Below are 21,363 nucleotides of genomic sequence, written 5' to 3' on the forward strand. Positions count from 1 at the left end.
GTAGATTAGACCATGTGTGGGCCTCTTTTATGAAATTCCAACATGAGCTTGGTACAACAAGACTTCTCTTGCTCCATCTAGACATGCATGACCTTCTTTAGCATGAGACACATTGATATCAACACGCGGGCTAGCACCACCCGATCATTACCCATGTTTAGGAAATTATTTCTATCCCCTCTCAAGGTTTTCAAATAAGTACACAAATTGATTTTAAAAAAAAAAAAAAAAAAAAAATAGTACACAAATGAATGGATTTACCTTCTCTCAAGGATCGAGTCTAGGCCTAGATCTATAAGACACATAACACTCCTTCCTCTCTTGTTAACTTCAGAGAAATTTAATCTCCAAACATGCCACTCAATAAGTCAATAGACCTACAGTAAAAAGCAATAATGTGGTTGAGTTAGATTTAGATATGTTACCAACTAATCTCCTATTATATATAACACGTGATTTGGAAGTATGCACTTTACAAATAAGTTGTAGAAGGTGCCATAAATTTCCTCCCTATAATTAATAGAGAATTATTAGAGATCAAAACTTGTAAGAAATTTAATTATCAAAAGCGTTGATAAATAAAAGGAGGCTAACAATCAACGGCATGTCACCAATGGCTCCTCTTGCAGCTCAGAGGTTTGAAATACTTCTTCTTGCTCATTTTAAATTAATTTATTTATTTTTCTAACTATGTGAAACATTATCATAGTATTTGTGCTGTTAAAGAATGCATACTAAATAAAAATAAAACATTCGATCTCATGAAAGAATTCATTTTAAATTTTTACTTATTAGCTTTATAGTTCTGTAATGTTATTATGTTAGACGTGGTAGCATATGACAAAAATAATCGGGATCGATGGATTAATTTCATGTTTACAATGCAAAAATATGTATGGTTACATTTTGTTACCTTATTTTTTATGATTATTCTTTGAATTATCTTTTGGTACAAGTTAAGTTTTGTTTGTTTTGACGAAAATGATTAAAATTCTCTAAATGTAGGCTTAATTTGTTTGTTAAGAGACAATACCATGGTTAGAAATTTGGGTTTTTTCGCTAGCTAGTATAAAGGGAAGGGATAACAATGGGAGATGATAAGTCAATTTGACCCTTAATATATATAGTAATAAGGAATTAAAGGGATAAGGATGTTAAGGCCTTGCTGCCTGGTAAATAATTAAATTATTAAATAGCAGGCTACTAAGAGAAAGAGATACGGAACATTGATTAGTTTTAGTCGTATATATGTTGGGCTAATTACTTGAACATGTGAGTGACATATAAAAACTAGAGGTGTAAACTCAGTGACAATGTCTTCAGGTTCGGTTGTGTCGATTGGGTTGAGTACTTGAGTCTAGCTTAGTACAAATTTGAGTCATGTTAAATTATAATGTCCATACAAGTTAAATTATAATGTCATTTGGCAATTTCACAACAAACCAACTAACTATGAGTATTTAAGTATAATTTGTTGAAACATCACAATTTTGTAGGTTGAAAGGTAAGGTTGCAATCATAACAGGGGGAGCAAGTGGGTTTGGAAAGACCACAGCAAAATTATTTGTCCAACACGGCGCCAAAGTCGTAGTCGGGGATGTTCAAGATGAGCAAGGCCTTTCCTTGTGCAATGAAATAATTGCTTCTAACAACAACGACAACGTCAACAACAACGATCATGGAGATATAATAAACCTTGCGTTCATTGCAACGTATCCGATGACAACGATGTAAAAAATCTCATTGATCACACCATCACTAAGCACGGAAAACTCGACATCATGTTTAATAACGCTTGTACATTAGGAGACCCAATCCCATCTATTCTAACTTCCACCAATGAAAATTTTAAAAGCGTGTTTGAAAATTCTAAGCATGCCGCAAGGGTGATGATTCCGGCTAAGTCCCGGTGTCATTCTCTTTACGGCTAGCATTGCATCAGTGATGGGTTTCGAGACAACTCATGCATACACCATGTCAAAGCACGCTATAATTGGTTTAATGAAAAACTTGTGTGTAGAAATGGGGCAATATGGCATTAGAGTGAATGCGATATCACCGCCTGTTGTTTCTACGCCGTTAATGATGAATGCATTAGGGATGGATAAGGAGAAGGTCGACGAAATAAATAAAGAATCTTATGTGCTCAAAGGGGCTACACCAGAGCCCTTGGGTGTTGCTAACGCAGCATTGTTTTTGGCAAGTGATGAAGTTAAGTTTGTGAGTGGTGCTAATCTTTTCGTTGACGGTGGTTATACTATCACTAATCCATCTTTCACCATGGCTCTCAATAAATATTCTGTATGATATATATAAACAATCTGTACTATGCATGAGATAATAAAATGCATGGACCTTATATGAACCCATATTCATACAATGTTATAAGCTAAGGCTTATGTTAGTATATAATATGAGTAAGAATTACGGAGTATGTTACTTTTTATTAATGCAATGAACGTTCCCATTTATGAATTGAACAAAAATAATGCAATTCTTCTTCTAATTGTCCATGTACCATAGCTATCAGGCTAACACATAATGAACCACGAAATCAATGTGTGATGAGCTAGGCTAGACGCCTTTTGTGCTAGGGCTTGTGCTGATAAGGCTTATCTATATGTCTCCCTTTAGAGAGCTTGGATCTATAAGGCCTAGGTGCGCCATTTATCTGTATTTGTTTAAGAGGAAGAATTTGGATTCACATCAAATATTTTAGGAGGAGATTATTAAAGCTTATCTAATAGAGCCTTTTGTGTTAGGGCTTGTGCTGATAAGGTTTATCTATTTGGGTCTCTTCAGAGTGCTTGGCTTCATAAGGCATAAGTGCACCATTTATTCGTATTTGTTTAGGAGAGCTGGAGAAGATTGTTAAGGCTCCGTTTAATTTGACATGCAACAACATTTTCAATGAAAAATGATTTTTTATGGAGTCGATCCACTTATTTAAAATGTGTCGGCCCACTCTTTATTTAAACTAATTTTTGAAAAAAAAAATGAAATTATAGGGTCTCAAAGATGAAGCACGACCTGGAACATAGATTAGGTAATACATAGGTTATACTTATAAAAAATTGACAGGAGAACAACACAACACGATGTTTTTTAAGCTCAATTAGACAAAATGATTCACTTGAGCACAAGGTACGTGAGTTTTCTCAACTTGAGCAATTAACAAATAAATTTTTACGTGTGCAAAAATTATTAAACGTGTACCCCTAGCAATCAACAAATAAACTTTGACGTGTTCCCAAATTATTTAACCTACTCTCTCTCAAGGTTTTCAAAAAATACACCAAATACTGTCTTTTGGAAGCATGCACTTTATAGATAAGTTGCTAAAGGTGCCATCTTCCAATTTCGACCCTATAATATACAGAATTATTAGAGAGCAAAAGTTGTAAGAATATATCAAAAGTGCGGATAAATTAAAAGAGGTCAAGAATGAGCAACATATCATCAATGACTCCTCTTACTGCCCAGAGGTGTGATTTTCTTTCTTGATCATTTTCTTACTTCACTTAATTTTTTTTAAGATATGATTGTTTTATCATAGTTTTTGGGAAGTTTTAGGAGTACATTTGATGCAACATTTCAATCTCATGAAATACCTGGTTAATTTAGCTTTTTAGTTTTGGTGTGATAGACCATAAAATACGATTATACGAATAGTAAGTGAAAAAAAATCACTTGATAGGAAAATCATTTTTTCGGAAAATGGTTTCTATCAAAACAAATAGAGCATTAGCCAGTGCACAATGATAATTAAGTTTGAACAATTGAATAGTTGCAACTTTCCAACAACCAAACTGCATCTAATTGCTAAATCTAGCTAGCCCTTGATTTAATGGTGGCAATAATATTTAGACCATTAAATTCTTACGCTCAGTGTAATACAGGATTAATTTATTACTAATAAGTTTTAAATGGAGAATATGTTTAACTATAAAAATGGTTGGAATTTAATCGCTTTAATCTTTATATGAGTATAAATTTGATAATGAATTCAACCATGTTTTATAAATGTATGTGTGCTTAAAACAGAGGTTGACATTCTAATAAGAAAGATAATGTACCGTCTTTGTAAACACTTTTTTTTTTCCCCTAGAATTCTAATTATACTACAATGTGAGCTACTTGGACCTTTTGTATGAAAAAACTTTATGTTTTTTGTTTATTTTCTTCAATTTATCTCTTCCACTTACTTGTTTCACATTTCTTGAATGGATACTTGTGATTGATTCATATTAACTGACCTAAATCATTTTGGACCACATATATTATTGTTCGTTATATATTCTCTCACCAATTACATATTCTTACCCCACCCTCTAATAGTTTTTATCCCGAAGTGCGTTGCACCAATTACGCCACCCTCGAAAAAACATGCATGGACCTGAGGCTTATACGCGTGCAACTGACATTATATACAACACAGTGACCCCTAATTTTAACATAGTAACCTTATTAAAACTTGTGTGACCTTTTAATATTACTGTAAAACTGAAGTATAGCGTTATGTTGAATATAGTGACCCTAATTTTAACGTAATGACTTTTATTATTCATATTCACTAGTATATAAAAAATTTCGTTAAAAAAAATTAACCTCTTATAGTATTTATAATACCACAATGACTTTTATTTCAACATAATAACCTTTAATTTAATACAGTGGCCTTCATAGCGCCTCTAATGTTAGTGGTCCATAAAAAATTAGTGTAAACCATGTCCATTTAAGAGTTAATTACCTCATGCCAATTAAATATTCTTACCCACACCAATTACACTTATGCTCACATTTACCTCCGTTTTTTTTTTTTTTTTTTTTTTTTTGGCCTAAAAATTACCATTTTCAATTAAAACTTTGTAGGTTGAAAGGTAAGGTAGCTATCATAACCGGAGGAGCAAGTGGATTAGGAAAGGCGACAGCAAAACTCTTTGTCCAACATGACGCCAAAGTTGTGGTCGGAGATGTCCAAGATGAGCAAGGACTATCCTTGCGCAATGAAATAATTGCATCCACCAACGACATCGATCATGAAAACATAATCACTTACATTCATTGTAATGTTTCCGACGACAATGATGTCAAAAATCTCATTGATCTCACCATCTCTAAACACGGAAAACTCGACATCATGTTCAACAACGCTGGTATTTACGGAGACACAACCCCATCTATTTTAGATACCACAAATGAGAATTTTAAAAGCGTGTTTGAAACAAACGTGTATGGTGGCTTCTTAGGAGCTAAGCACGCCGCGAGGGTGATGATTCCGGCTAAGTCCGGTGTCATTCTCTTTACGGCTAGCATTGCATCAATGATGGCTCTCGATGCACCTCATGCATACACTATGTCGAAGCACGCAATCATTGGTTTGATGAAGAGCTTGTGCGTTGAAATGGGACAATATGGCATTAGGGTGAATGCAATATCGCCTTGTGCTGTCTCTACGCCATTAGCAACGAATGCATTGGGGATGGATAAGGAGACGGTCGACGAAATAATTTGTGAATCTTATGCGTTCAAAGGGGTTAAACCAGAGCCCTTGGATGTTGCTAATGCAGCATTGTTTTTGGCAAGTGATGAGGCTAAATTTGTGAGTGGTGCTAATTTTGTAGTTGATGGTGGGTATACTATCACTAATCCATCTTTTTCCTTGGCTCTCACTCGACATTCTGTATGATCTTAAAAAAGGTCAAGTAGAACATTGGCCCAAAGAAAAAAGGTGTTTAAGAAAATCACAAAATTGATGCATGTTTAGATATTGCTCGATACCGCACTAGCCGCTAGCTGATATAGTAGTGGACCATGTATTGGAAGTTTAGAACCAACTGTACAATGTAATTATTAAGGCCTATTGTAGCTAGCAAAATGTTGGTGAACCATGGCGAAATATAGTAATCCCCCCTTTTTAAAATAAATGATCAATTGAAATAGACACATAGTTTTAGACAAATTTTTATAATTGATTTAAATAAAATTATGTGTAAGTTGGGTATTGTTATCTATTAAATATTCTAATAAAGCAAAAATGTAAGAGAAAACTAGTACTTCCTCCGTTCCTAATTAGATGACACGTTTTTTTATCACGTTTGTCAACACATAATTTTAACGATTTATATCTCCCATTATCAACATTGTAAAATTATAAAAAGTGAATATTAATAAAATATACATGCGATTCAAACAAGATCCCACATGATTATATTTTATCGTAGGTACAAATCACAAAAGCCAGTCAAAGTGTTATTTGTGAATAGTGCAAAAGTCAAACTGTGTCATCTAAAAAGGAACAGAGGAAGTATAATACTTCGTATGTGGGACCATTAGAGAATAAATTTTAAATAATAAATGATTGTGAAAGATTTCTAAAATTAAAAATGAGACATTTTTTTTTTGAAACAGAGTGAGTATATATAGTATATTATTGTTTTTCATTAATCTTTCATTCTTTCTTTAATTAATTAAAAAATGTGGTTTATTCAAAAAAAAAAATGTGGTATCCAACACGATAGAGTTATAAATGTATATACTGAACTGACACGATAATGGCCTAATCCAATATGAGCCATAGCACAAGGGGCAGATTGATGGGCAACACGTCTTGCATGTATATCGTTTATCAAGATTTGGTAAAAATGATGGGCTAACACGAGAATGACTAATCCAACATGAGTATGTTTACCAAATCCTAATATTTCTTTCTATTCATTATTAATACTCCGTAATTCATATTTCAACTTTTATTTTTTTTATTTTTATTTTTTATTTTATTTTTTTATTTTATTTTTTTAAATTTACCTTCCTATACACTTATACTAAAGACAAACAGAACTTATAAAGAAACGATGAAGTAAAAAACATATGTGTGATTTAGACATTTCTATTAAGTAATCTCCTGGTATAGTACATGTCTTTTGGAAGCTAGCACTTTATTATAGACAAGTTGCAAAAAATGCCATTTTCCACGCTATGATTTAAACAGCATTAGAGAGCATGAGTATTAAGAAATTATCAAAAGCGTGGATAAATAGAAAGAGGCCAAGAACGAACGGCATATCATCAACTCCTCTTACCGCCCAAAGGTGTGAATTACTTCTTTCTTGCTCATTTTCTTACTTCACTTATTATCTCAAAAACAGACAAAGTTATATAACCTACAATAAATTAGTGGGAAGCAGCAAAGCCTACCTAGTGAAGATATAAGTTGCAGCACTAGCCCCAATATCTTGCGTCGTCGAGAACCTTTGAACCCGGTTCAGCAACACAACAATCTCCTTCTCTAATTCCCCAAGCGAAGAAAAGAAGAAGGGAATGAAACCATATCCAATCAGCCGACAACTAGCTTCATACTTCACCCGCTTCCGATGAGCCGCATCAGCCACAACCCGCCCAGGAACAAAGTCAGAATAGCCCTGTCTGTGTCAAACGAGAAGACCCTGTTAAGTCCACACAAACATCGCGACCACGATCCCAGGAATAAAGTAACACATCAGCAGGTCTGAGGGCCCCGTCATTCCCTCCAGACAACCCTATGTCAACCTCCTTTCTTGCCGAAATCCCAAATCTGTAGCAGATATTAACAAGGGTATCCCGGACAACATTATGCCGATATTTAATACCCACAATACCAGCACACGACACCGCGTGATCACTGAAAATATCCCCAGTAAAAACTCGAGAACAAGTAGAGCACGGCGTCGAGATAGAGAACAACATTATGCCGATGTTTATTATTATTATTATTATTATTATTATTATTAAATTTGAGCCATTGACTGAGCTATTACTTTACTAGCATCTTGCCAGCAGCAACCCAACGTATACAAGTATACGTTAGTAAACTTAAAAGTATATATTGTTGTTACATTGATTGAACATCGTATATATAAACCAGTAAATGAATAGTAAAATAGTAAATTTTATGTAATCATGGAATTGATACATCGATTTATGATGAGGTTGGGGAGTTGGTTTGGAGGGATAACTACATGTACCACACTCATATCTAGATCTGATCATGGGTGTATATTAGCTTAAGTTCAAGCAAAAAAAAATTGTGGCCAAACCCGATTCCGTGCCAAAAATACCAGGCTTTTCATATCATTTTTAGGCCGAGTCAAAATTATAACTAAAAATTAAATTTTAAGTTGCTTAACACCCCCCCCCCCAAAAAAAAGGGTGAGCCCGTGGCTGAAATTCTAGCCCAAAAATCTCCCTAAACCCGGGCAATTTTCGAGCCTGACTCGACTACATTTGATCAGCTCTACTACACCAAAAGCCTTATAGATCGAGTACAATTAATAGCTCGAGCGATAATTTTGTTTACATACATTAATAACCAATAAAAAATGATGGATGGTTTTACTGCGGTCATCTCAAAAAAAACTATCATACATTAAATTAAATGGCGCGTTGTGATTGGCTGAAATTTTACATGTCATCATAATTTTTATTTACTTTTAAATGCCAAATTAATTAAATTTTTTTATTTTTAATTTGTAGAATTCATTTTAATATTTTGAAAATTAAAAAATGATTTTTAGAAAATATAAATTTCGAAATTAATAAATGAATTTAAGAAATTAGAAATTTTGATTTCTAATTAATATGGGCATTAAAATATAAATTAAAATTAAATGCACACATGTAAAATTTCAGCCAATCACATTGTGCCATTTGGTTAAGCTAATGATAGTCATTTTCAACTGACTACAAAATAATAACATTTGTTTAGGCTTTATAGTTTATACAATCTAAAGATACAAAATATATTATTTGTACTTCGTATAAGATATGCTTCACTTAATTAATTACCATTATCAATAACTTTAACCAAATAACTAAGATTTGATGGATGGTGTAATTTGTTGGTAAATCACAACTACGCAGGTTGAAAGGTAAGGTTGCAATTATAACAGGAGGAGCCAGTAGATTTGGAAAGACCACAGCAAAACTATTTGTCCAACACGGCGCCAAAGTCGTGATCGGGGATGTTCAAGATGAGCAAGGCCTTTCCTTATGCAATGAAGTCAAAAACGATTACGGAGATGTAATCACTTACGTTCATTGATGACAATGATGTCAAAAATCTCATTGATCACACCATCTCTAAACACGGAAAACTCGACATCATGTTTAACAATGCTGGTGTAGTTGGAGATCCAGACCAATCTATTCTAACTTTCACAAATGAGAATTTTAAAAGCGTGTTTGAAACAAACGTGTACGGTGGTTTCTTAGGAGCAAAGCATGCCGCGAGGGTGATGATTCCGGCTAAGTCCGGTGTCATTCTCTTTACGGCTAGTATTGCATCGGTGATTTCTATTGAATCAACTCATGCATATGCCATGTCGAAACACGCAAAGTTGGTTTGATGAAGAACTTGTGTGTTGAATTGGGGCAATATGGCATTAGGGTGAATGCGATTTCGCCAGGTGTTGGTTCAACGCCATTAGTAATGAATCCATTGGGGATGGATAAGAAGACGATTGACGAAAGGATATGTGAGTCTTAATAGTTTAATAACTTCTGTAAATGCGCACATTTAAATAAGTCTAATAAACTTTAATAACCTTAGTTGAATTAGAACTGATTGGATCATGGCGGTCACAAGTCATTGTGCGACATGATTCCTTCCATGTATCACAAACCAATACAAACTCAATGATAAACTGTCATAAGTCTCAATATTCATTACATGTCGTCTATTAACTATATCTGTATACAAATACCATAAGTCTCAATATTTATTAAGGAATGTATATAATATTATTGGTGTTCACTTGAAGAGACACCAACATTAAAATAAAGGTTGGTTATGATGAGGCACATATATTATATATATATTTTGGTTAAAAGAGGAAGTTATGGTAATTATCACTTTCATGAAAAATTCATAACATTATTCACAAAGTTATGGTAACCAGGGTGATTTTTCAAGATTCACGTATAAAGGCCCGTGTTTTTTATGAAGTATTTTGTAATTAGGCCATAGTAGGTGGTTTATATTTAATTTTTATGCTTATGCTATGTACTACCGTGCATTTGGCTTTAATTAGTTGTTGTCTACACTAGATGAGTTTCCTTTTGTACATAGAAGGCTAGTTGGTCTTACATTCAGTACCGGAGAGAATCAATTATGATGTTATTTTTAACTTACTAGATGAGACAATATGTCACTATAGAGTTAAAGGCTATTTTTTGTATTTATAACATATATACACCCTTCATTTCACAATGATTACCCCATTTGAATGAAATATTGACACTATTTTTATAAAATGAGAGAATTTTTAAATTGCTTTTAGTATATAAAACATAACATAGTGTTTGATCTTATTTAATTCTTAGTGAGTAGTTTATTACAGAGTAATATTCAATTCAATCATTATATAGTATTTTTTTCTTCTATTATGCAAGTAATGATATTTATGGTTAAAGTAATGTAATGATAAACGTACATAGTCAAAATGAGAATATCATTGTGGAACAAAGGGAATAATTTTTTTTTATAACTCTAATAATGTTATATGCTATCACTTAGCAAAAAATTTATTTACATTGTATATAGTAAGCATTTTTTATTGGACTATTTGTTTAAAGTAATAGAAAGATTTCCTTTCCTACATGCAACTATACAAGTATACATTCAAAAAATATACTCATATAATATAGGGCCTCAATTTCCTAGCCTATCTTCACCAAGCTGATGTTTGGTCTAATGAAAAAGATTGTATGTTTTAAACTTAAGGTTGGGGTTCAATCTCCATTAGAAATACCTTGAGGGTGGGGACCCCTTACCCTACCTCCTCAATATCAAGTGTCTGCCTGCAGTACTAGATCTATAAAATCGTGAGAGTTGAGGTTTGATCAGGGCCCTTCTCCTTATCTTAAAAAAATAAATAAATAAATAAATAAATTATTAGCCTGTCTTTGGGCCTTCAAAAACTCCAAACAACCCCTAAATGATTATAATCATTTGACAAGCACCTTAACTAAAATTTAGGAGTATGTGATAAAAGGAATTAAATTGAGAATTGAGATGTTAATTTGATTATTATAACACTAAAATAAGGTGCTAAAAAGAAACGTGTCATTTATATCATAACAAGTTCTCATCTAGCCCTTCCGCTCAAGATTTTAACCTAATATCTATTTTGTAACCCGCATTCTTCCTCAAACTCCGCATTTATTAGCCCATGAAAGTAGCTTATACTTCGTTAGTGATAGAGTGTATATATATAAAACATATTCCTGGGTCTCAACCATCAGCTTAAACTTTTAGTTGATTTGGTTCTCTAATATGATATCAAGAGCGAGCGTAAAACAAAAATCATGGGTTCGAATCTCATCCTCCCCTCCTTTCAAAGTGAACCATTAGTTGTTAATTTTTTATTGTTTATTTTTCAAACAGGTATAGACTATGATTATAGTTTTAACACGGGCAAGAAAACTAACATCGTTTTAACAATATATATCGGCTAATAGGCTAAATGATACAAGTAAAATTACCCACTTGGCCACTGTAACCATTATGATAATTGTATAAGCTAGCTTATACGACTATTGGCCAATAAGACGCCTTTAATATCTTGAAAATAGAAATAAACAAGTTGTAGACCTATTGATTAACAGCGTATGATTCAGAAGTTTCAGAATTGCAATTTCCGATCTACAAGACAATAGCCACATGGCAACTTGAATGTTCTGGCTGTCAACCAATTTAATTATTGCAGTATGAATAGATTATTTACAGTTTTACTTGGCCAGTTGGCCTGCTATGGTTGGCCTTATTAATATCACTATCACCTACAAATAATAAGGGGTGGCAATTCTGGTCAACGGTCTAGATTCACCAATTCACCATATTTCAAGGTGTGATATCAGAAATTGTATAAATTTGGTACAGTATATGTATATACTTCATATAAAATATGATATATGAAGTATAAGTTAAATTGTGTTGAATATAATTAAGTTGTTTGAATTTGGTTTGGATTGAGTTGAGAATTTTATATAGTGATTTGTAACTTATAATGTCACACAATATATTACTCATTGGCGAGCACAGTTGATGCTGGTTGAATTTTAATTTTTGAAATGCAATTGTATCAAAATCTTAAAACTCGCATTTTCTATTATTTATCAAAAGATTAACTAAATAAACTAGCTAAAAGTTTAAACTAATGTTGAAATTCCATGATTGGTTATATAATATATATTACTCATATTTCACTAAGGAGTATTAGATTTGGATCCAAGAAAGTCACAACATTGTAGAAACTAAATAATAATAGAGAGGGGATGAAGAACTTTTTACATATGGTATTCGATTCATTGAAAAACGAAATATATATAGCAACATATATATTGTGCAAAATTAAGCTAAAAATAAGAAATATGATATCATAATCATCGACTTATCATGCCTAACATTAACCCACTAAACTCACTACTATTATGACTCCACTAACACAAATTAATTACTTTGGAGTTAAATCACGAATAATTTGAAGCAAATATTCCAACAAAAATTAGGTCCATTAAATTAACAATTTTGCTGATAGTATCTAGATTACTAGATACATCCCCTAAAAATAAAAATAAAAATAAAAAATAGTAAAATAAAACTGAACGTATTTATATTTGATTTTCAGTTGTGATACCTCAGATTATTTATTTATCTGTTTATATATTTAAATACATAAGGCAAAAGGTCCCTTTCCGTGTCCTCAACCACCTAATTTCCGGCCAAACTTTATCAGATAATTTTGATAAAATATTCATCACGTACATTTTGAGTTTATTACCATCTTTAATTTGACATATTTACTAGAAATGCAAAATATGGATCCGAACAATCATTTTCACTGCATTGAAAACAAGTTACCTATATTTTGATATGGCTAAAAAGTACCTATTTTTTTAAGATGTAAGTTGGCAACAAGCATTTAATAAGATAAAAAATGACCGTATTGGTCGGCAAGAATTTACCGTAGTTTAACCTGTTGATCATTCGAAAAGTCTTGGCAGTTAATGAAGACTGTCAAATTTCTATGTACAAATAAACCAATGAGTTAGTATTATATACTCCTGGATCATGCATGGTACTCCATACTCAATATGCTTGAGTTATTTTGCCTAAACTTTACGTTATTTTGTTTGAATCTTGTGTTATTTTGCTAAAACAATATGTTATTTGCTTATTTACTTTAACGGTATATATAAAAAACAACATGCATATATAATTTAACATGTACTTATTTAAAAATAACATATATATAAATTGAAATAATAAGAAGTTCACATCAAAATAACATGAATTTTATATATACCAAGAGTACAATGAAATGATTGATGTTGAATATAAAAAAACAACATGCAAGTATAAAATAACATGTACTTATTTCAAAAATAATATATATAAAAATTAAAATAATAAGAAGTTCACATCAAAATAACATGAATTTTATATGGTAATCCAGGAGTAAGATAGAAATTGCATAAACCTATACTTTATTTTTTAAATTATCAATATGGAAATTTTTTTAATTTAATATATACCGAGTAGAAAATATAAATTGAGACAAATCTAACAACTAACAAGACCCCACGTGATGTGATTATTTTCCATACAAAAAAATGAAAAAAGAGATTACGGAGTACATTTCTTTAAAAAATAAACAATACAAATAAAAATACAAAGTACTGTACAAGTTAAGAAACTACCTTTATCGGCTTATTGTCAAAATAAATATTAAACCTTATTAATGTCTTATTGTGAATGATTGTATGTACATAAGAAAAGGTAGGTTGGAGATACATGGTGTATGTAATTAGTTGCACGTAAATAGCATGTGCTTTAAATTCTTTCAAAATTGCATAATTCAAATACAAACCCCTGGAGTCCTGCTATAAATATTAAATTCTCACTTCATAAATTTTGTAAGCATCCAATATTTGGAATACGATTGTCCTCCTTTTAGTGGCACTCTTTCTGCGCCTTTCCTTCAATAGATTTTGGAGCGTCTTCCCTCATAATAAATAAGGTTGCAAATATGAATGGCAAATCAACAACTGTTCCTATTGCTAAGAGGTATGCTCTTTTATTTTATTCTCTTATTTTTTCGTCTAGTCTAAAACATACACGAAATGATTCATTCATTTGGTCATTGCATATATGTCGTATATATTAGCAAACTACCTACGTCGACGTGAGTGAGTGAGAGCTCAGTGGTAGATCCATCTGGATGTCATGGCCTAGTTCCAACTTCCAAGTAAGAGCCTCATAACCCTTTCCAAACCCCTTCTTCCTCCCAACAACTATGCAAAGGTGCACTGACCAGCCACTAGGAAGGGGGGTGGGGGTTTGTGCCTTTGCATAGTTGTATTAGTGGCCCGAATATAGGAAATAAAAGATACAATAAAGTCAAAACAGTCTTGGATTTTTCACCACATATATATAGTTGCAATACATACTATACTTTTTTTTGTTGAGTAATTAATAAGCTAGTTTACTAGCTGAGATATATGTATTATGTATACATGACATAATTATAAAAATTTAATTTAGCTAACATATAATATATTTATTTATTCCCACAGGCTAAAAGGAAAGGTAGCAATTATAACTGGGGGAGCAGGAGGATTTGGAGAGATCACGGCAAAGCTCTTCGTCCAACATGGAGCCAAAGTCATTATTGCCGACGTACAAGACGATAAAGGCGTTTCCTTGTGTAACGAAATTATGGCCACCAACAATAATCATGGTGAAAACGACGAAGAAATAATCTCCTATGTGCATTGCAACATCTCCGATGAGACCGACATGAAAAACCTCGTTGATCTAGCTATCTCAAAGCATGGAAAACTCGACATCATGTTTAACAATGCTGGTATCCCGGGTGATATAAACCCTACTATAGTAGGTGCCTCTAGTGACAATTTCAAAAAAGTGTTCAACATTAATGTGTATGGTGGTTTCTTAGGGGCTAAGTATGCTGCTAGGGTTATGATCCCGAACAAGTCCGGTGTAATCCTCTTCACGGCGAGTGTTGCAACTTTGGTGGCCGGGGAGTCACCACACGCGTACACAATGTCAAAGCACGCGATTATTGGTTTAATGAAAAACTTGTGTGTTGAAATGGGACAATATGGCATTCGAGTGAATGCAATTTCTCCTTGTGCCGTCTCTACACCGTTACTAAGTAATGCGTTAGGGATGGATAAGGAAGGTGTTGATGGGTTGATTTGTGAATCGGCCGTGCTTAAAGGGGTTGCCCCGGAGGCCTTAGATGTGGCTAATGCAGCGTTATTTTTGGCAAGCGACGAGGCTAAGTTTGTGAGCGGCCTTAACTTAGCTCTTGATGGTGGGTATAGTGTCACTAACCCATCTTTCTCCATGGCCGTCAAAAAGTTGTTTGCGTAGAAGGAATTTTTATCACTGAAATGATCATGTATGGGTTGTAATGTACATGCATGGATATGTCATATGAGTAGACGTGATTTAGGCCCTTTTTGTGTGTGTGTGAAGTATGTAATTGTTTTTGTAATCCATTTCATGTATAATATAAACATCTCCCAATATTATCTTACTTTTAATATTCGAATATAAATATATGTAAGCAATATTAATTTTTAGGTAGTCCAGTCTACCTAGGTTCGTTTTCTAGTCTCATGTTAGTATAGCCTAGGTTCAACCGTTCAAAATTGTTGTGTTTATGTCTTTATGAGCTTGATTTAGGCAATACAGAGGAAAAGTGATATAAAGCCCCAATAGTAAGCTAGTTGTTAGGACCAGGTTGGCGCGCAGGGGTTAACGCTTGATAACCAATCTCGGAGTCCGGATAATAGTTTGAGATAGAGCTTGTATCATGGTTCGCGTGAATCGAATTTCTTGTTGGTTGGCTAGCCTAGCAGCATTTATGGGTCGTAGACGATGTAATAACTTCAAGAATGACCACTTGACTATGTGTAACAATAATACAATCTTTGCACACTCGCTTATTGTTCTTCTTGCTAAAAGTACTAGTAGTCTAATAGAGTGGCCAGTGGTCTGTTAAAATAATAATCTTCACACACCCAATTATTGTCCTTATTGCTATTTGCTAGCCAGCAGTACGTTCTGATTAATTGAATGCCCCATTTTAATCATCAGTCCAAATTAAATTTTTGAAAAAAGCTTGCAACTTTGTTCCATGGTCCTACTTGCTACATGTGATTATTGAATCACGTTGTTTGGAAGGTTGCAAAGACACTTCATATTGATAGCAGATAGCGTTTTGTATCTTCTCATACTAATTATGGCATAAGTTTAACATAAAAAGGGCGAGTTTGCCCGCATAAATCTGCCATGCGGTTTTTCCCTTTTTACCCCAAATTATACTTATTTTACCCCTTGATATACATAAATTGTATATCAGACTTATCAACTTGTATTTCCTCTAAAAAGGATAAATCTTATTGGATAATCCATTATCCATAACCACTTAGTTTTCATTAATTCTTTTTATAATAATAATTCATACTCTTGAATCACAATTATACATTTAGAAAAGTAATCAAAAGGTAGGGAAGATTATATGCTAATCATCACTTAAATTAAAGGTTTAATTGTTATAATTAGTTTATTATTTAACAATAAATTGGAATTATTTGACTATAGTAATGACATTTTAAAAACTACCGAGTAGTGAAGAATAAAACAGAAACACAAAATTTACCAAACAGAGCTTATGTAGATCGAATGTTACAAGATTTGATTAAAATAACATATAAATTCAACACATTATTAATGTAAATTGGAGTACAATAGAATTATAGAAATTGCTGGTCAAATCTAAGCTAGTACTTCTACTTTTCCCAAATATAGAAATACTCATTTGATTTTTGTAAGAAAAAAAAATCAAATTAAGACCTTAGTAAATATGAGCTGTAGTTGATTGTAAAGATTAAAATTTAAATAAATAAATAAAATAAAACAAAAAAAAAGTATTTGAAAAAATAATGAAAAACACAAGTCCTTGGTATTAATTAAGTAATTATCTCTTTTACTTTGTATGTATTATTATTTTATTTTTGTTATTGTTTTTTTGAGAGGACCACATGTAACTCTTGCAAACTCCACTCAAGAAGTGTAACCTTGTGATGCAAGAAAATTTTGTAGCACAAAGGAGAAGGATGGGTTAGTAATGCCAGAACCACCATCAATCATGAAATTAACACCGCTCACAAACTTAGACTCGTCGCTTGCCAAATACAACGCGGCATTAGCAACATCCTCAACATCCGGCGTCACACCTTTAAGCACCGTAGCTTCACACAACAACTCATCGACCGTCTTCTTATCCATCCCTAATGCATTGACTAATATTGGTGTAGCAACACCACCAGGGGAAATAGCATTCACCCTTATGCCATATTGCCCTAATTCCACACACAAGTTCTTCATCAAACCTATAATCGCGTGCTTTGACATTGTGTAGGCATGGGGTGATTGGCCTCCTATCACTGATGCCAAGCTCGCGGTGAAGAGAATGACACCGGATTTCCTAGGAATCATTACCCTTGCGGCATGCTTAGCCCCTAAGAAACCTCCATACACATTAACATCAAACACCTTTTTAAAATTTTCATTAGTTGTGCCTAATATAGTAGAGTTTAAATCTCCTGAAATGCCTGCGTTACTGAACATGATGTCGAGTTTTCCATACGTTGAGATGGTGAGATCGATGAGGTTTTTCATGTCGGTTTCATCGGAGATGTTGCAATGCACGTAGGAGATAGTTTCTCCTTCGTGACCATTGTTAATATTATGGTGCCCATTGGCCATGGTACTAGAAGCCATTATTTCGTTGCATAAGGCTACGCCTTTTTCGTCTTGCACGTCGGCGATTATGACTTTGGCACCTTGTTGGACAAAGAGTCTAGCTGTGGCCTCTCCGAAGCCGCCTGCTCCCCCGGTTATGATGGCTACCTTCCCTTTCAGCCTGCATAATTATTTGAAAAGTTACCTATACATATTTTTTCTTTTTCAAATCCTTATTAAGATACTTCTAATTTAGGCTACTTTCATTTTTGCCAAATAAAGGAGTATATAGTAGTTTTCCTCAAAAAAAGGAGTATATAGTAGTGAAAAAAAATAAACGAAATGGCACGAGCTGATGAATGAGTACTAATCACATGATTTTACAAATTGAATTTATTTCTTAGACATTTGATAATTAATTCAAGAATTAATTTTACTCCATCTGTTTCATGATATATACGGTGTCTTTTTAATTTTTAAGATATAACTAACCTTTGAACATCAATAATAATATTTTAATTTTTTGATAGTAGAAATATAAAAAGTTGATTACACATCAAAAGAATCTAACAATTCTCAATATAATTTGATTATGTTTATTAATAAAAATATTTGGTCAAACTATGTAACATTTGACCATGAAAATAAAAACAAGCACTATATTATGAAAAGAAAGAAATATAAGATACGAAGTGTGCATTATTCAACTTATGGTGTCAAATTTTGTCAGCTTAGACTAAGATATCTATCTACTACTTCGTATTATTGTTACATCATAGCTACAAAAATTTAAAGCAATAGCACGATAACGTTACCAAAAGACTTGTTCAAATGTCAATATCACGTCATAACTCAATGCAAATTGCAATCAATAAATTCGTCAAACTTTGTGAACTCTAATGACCAAAACCGTTTGTCACCCAATTTATGTGATCTTGAAAATATAATGTTTAACTCCTTGTTTGAAAGAGCCAATGTAAAATAGGTTTTAATATATAATGATCTTTTCAAGATTTTTAAGAAAAAATAAATCATTATAAGGATTTGAATGCCTATAGAGAAACGAAAATCTAATCCATTTCAAAATTGGTTATTAAATGGTATTGGAATTGGACTGAATCAAAAATTGGATTATTATATTTTTCTACTCGAAGATTGTACTAATTGTCTTCGGTTTAGTTTAGTGTCCATTTTTTGGTGCAAATCGACTAGCTTTTGAACACTCCTAACAACCTAAATATAAGGCTCCCACTTATTTCTTTCAAACAAGTCGTACAAAAAAAAAAAAAAAAAAAGTATTAAAAGAACGGATCACATGACATAAAATACGGAGTACCATTTTGAAATTAACATTTATGTGCGAGAGAAGAGAAATAATGAAACTCACCTTTTGGCAATAGGAGCTATTGATGACTTTCCATTCATTTTTCTGAAACCCTTTTTTTCTCCCTTAAAGAATTTTCAAATTCTTGAACCTAGCTAAGTAAATATATTCCTACATGGAAAAACAAGCACTAAAGAAAGCTATATATATCACTCAAATGTCGATGCTTAAATAGCATTCATACATAATATTAGGGGTAGCTGAGAATACAATTAATAAAATTGCTTTCCTCAATGAAAAAACAAAGTTATCCACAATTACACATCCATTTCCAAATGCTAATTAGTTCGTATATAGGTGCACCTAACATAAAAGAGTAAAGACCTCCTCCCAATCTCATGTGATCAAGATGTGGACTTGTGGCCCTAATCAGAAGGTCTGGTCCATGTGATAATTAAGGCTATTGCAATTTGAACACCATTTTGTCAAATAATTAAAGCTTTCATTGGTTGGTCTACTTCTTTTTTGGTTTTGGTGTAAGAAAAAACGGAATTTAAGTTATATTGTCTCAAACTTTATGAGTATAATACATATGTTACTACGTTATTATTGAAAAAATAATACTACGTACAGTACTTAGAAACTTTTTGGTATTGAATTTTAGTAAGGATGTTTTTGTGATCGATGATGTGACAATTTTGCATTCACTCTTAGAAATATTATGATTTGGAAAGGTGGTTGAATTGATTGGCAATGTGATTGGTCGTTAATGAAAAGATGTTCTCTTGGAAGAGGAATATAGAGAGCTAATTAGATAACAAAGGTAAGCACAAGCATTAAAAAAAATTGTAACTGAGATTAAATAAAAAAAAAATGCTAGCAAAATCTATAGTCTTGTTTTTTCGTTAGTAGTTTGGTATGATACTCTAAAGATATTAGATAGTGTTGGGTAACTTGGTTTTGATTTAAAATCGATATATTCAAGTCTAGAAATTGAGATGTTGAAATTGAATCCTAAATAAGTATTTGACTTACACCAATCTTCTTAAATCTAGAATTTAAATTAATTGTAATTTATATAATTTTAAAATAAAGATTATTATAATGTCTCAACCTACTGTAATTATAAAATTCATATTACAATATTAGAAACAATTACTTTTAGACTTTTTTGACACAAAATTTTGATAAAGATATATTCATGGTAATGAGTAATAAATGGTAACATGGTTGATAGCGAGGGATAGTTCGGCTGGTTAGAGCTTTCCTTCCGATTTCAGAAGATTATGGGATTATGAATTCTCATCACCTACTTTTGTAGCTCTAAACACCAAAAAAAATTATTAAAATCTTTTGTAAGTGAGATATTATAAGAAAACCTATAATAGAAATTACAGCTTTAGTCTGGTTGTTTGGTATAATATTGTAAGATATTAGGTAGCATTTTATAACTTAAATTTGATGTGAAATCTTCTAGAAATTGAATTATTGAAATTTAAATCAAGTGTTTGACAAAATACCAATAGTAATATAATTCACTTGACTTCATTCATTTTTTTTTTTGTTCAAAGGTTTAAACAAATTAATTACATATTACATGTAAATGAAAAAATAAAAATAAAAATAACAAACAATTTGAGTCGCTAATTGCATAGTAAAAAAAATACTCATTATATGGTTTGGCTTACAAATTATCTTGGTATAGAGTTCAAAAAATTTTAAAATTTGATTACAAGAGGTGATGAAAACATATACTAGTATGAGATTTGATTGTGAATGTAGAAAATTCAGAAAGAAACGATGTATCATAAATATAACTAATGGAACAAATTTGGGGAAGGAAGGTTAGTAAAATTTCAAAGCATTATTGTTTTTGACAAGGCTCACCAACAGTCGAGAAACTATGATGGAGAATAACAAATTATGCAACCATGAACACCTCCGACAATAGAAAAATAACATTTATTTTCCACAACCACGACATTGGAGTATAGATAGCATAGGTGCAAATTGTGCAATGCCATAATCTTACAAGTGTAATGTCTCATACTCTCATACATGATAGATAATTCAATTCACACATATTTTGTACCAAGAACTATAGTTATTTTCTTCATTTTTACGATCCTATAAATTTTTATTTTTTTTCTTATCATCAATTGATGAGTGGTGTGTACTGTGAATGCATTGAGCCATTGACATTATTTTACATATAATTATGTAA

At 32.3% G+C, this 21,363-nt stretch overlaps 3 protein-coding genes and 1 pseudogene across 3 annotated transcripts; 3 read left to right on the forward strand and 1 right to left on the reverse strand.

Annotated features, from left to right (window-relative positions):
* Positions 1-559: 559 nt before the first annotated feature.
* On the forward strand, positions 560-6,028 carry LOC110732338 (peroxisomal hydratase-dehydrogenase-epimerase-like; the record flags this gene model as incomplete). Its single annotated transcript, XM_021912268.1, is given in 6 exon segments — positions 560-636; positions 1,497-1,698; positions 1,701-1,907; positions 1,909-2,301; positions 2,720-2,778; positions 4,873-6,028. Coding segments are annotated over 6 exon segments (1,755 nt in total), but the record flags the coding sequence as incomplete, so codon positions are not given.
* A 974-nt stretch (positions 6,029-7,002) lies between these two features.
* LOC110732343 lies at positions 7,003-9,523 on the forward strand (annotated as a pseudogene).
* Positions 9,524-13,903: 4,380 nt separating this feature from the next.
* On the forward strand, positions 13,904-15,599 carry LOC110730089 (secoisolariciresinol dehydrogenase-like). The gene is made up of 2 exons (XM_021909862.1): positions 13,904-14,104; positions 14,614-15,599. The coding sequence occupies exons 1-2, from the start codon at positions 14,067-14,069 to the stop codon at positions 15,434-15,436; spliced, it is 861 nt and encodes a 286-aa protein (XP_021765554.1). The 5' UTR covers positions 13,904-14,066; the 3' UTR covers positions 15,437-15,599.
* Positions 15,600-16,732: 1,133 nt separating this feature from the next.
* On the reverse strand, positions 16,733-19,447 carry LOC110730097 (secoisolariciresinol dehydrogenase-like). The gene is made up of 2 exons (XM_021909873.1): positions 19,203-19,447; positions 16,733-17,996 (listed from the first exon to the last, which is right to left on the reverse strand). Exons 1-2 carry the CDS (start codon positions 19,238-19,240, stop codon positions 17,135-17,137), a joined length of 900 nt encoding a protein of 299 aa, XP_021765565.1. The 5' UTR covers positions 19,241-19,447; the 3' UTR covers positions 16,733-17,134.
* Between the last annotated feature and the right edge of the window lie 1,916 nt (positions 19,448-21,363).

Source organism: Chenopodium quinoa, unplaced genomic scaffold (assembly GCF_001683475.1).
Source record: "Chenopodium quinoa cultivar QQ74 unplaced genomic scaffold, ASM168347v1, whole genome shotgun sequence".
Taxonomy (NCBI): Eukaryota; Viridiplantae; Streptophyta; class Magnoliopsida; order Caryophyllales; family Amaranthaceae; genus Chenopodium; species Chenopodium quinoa.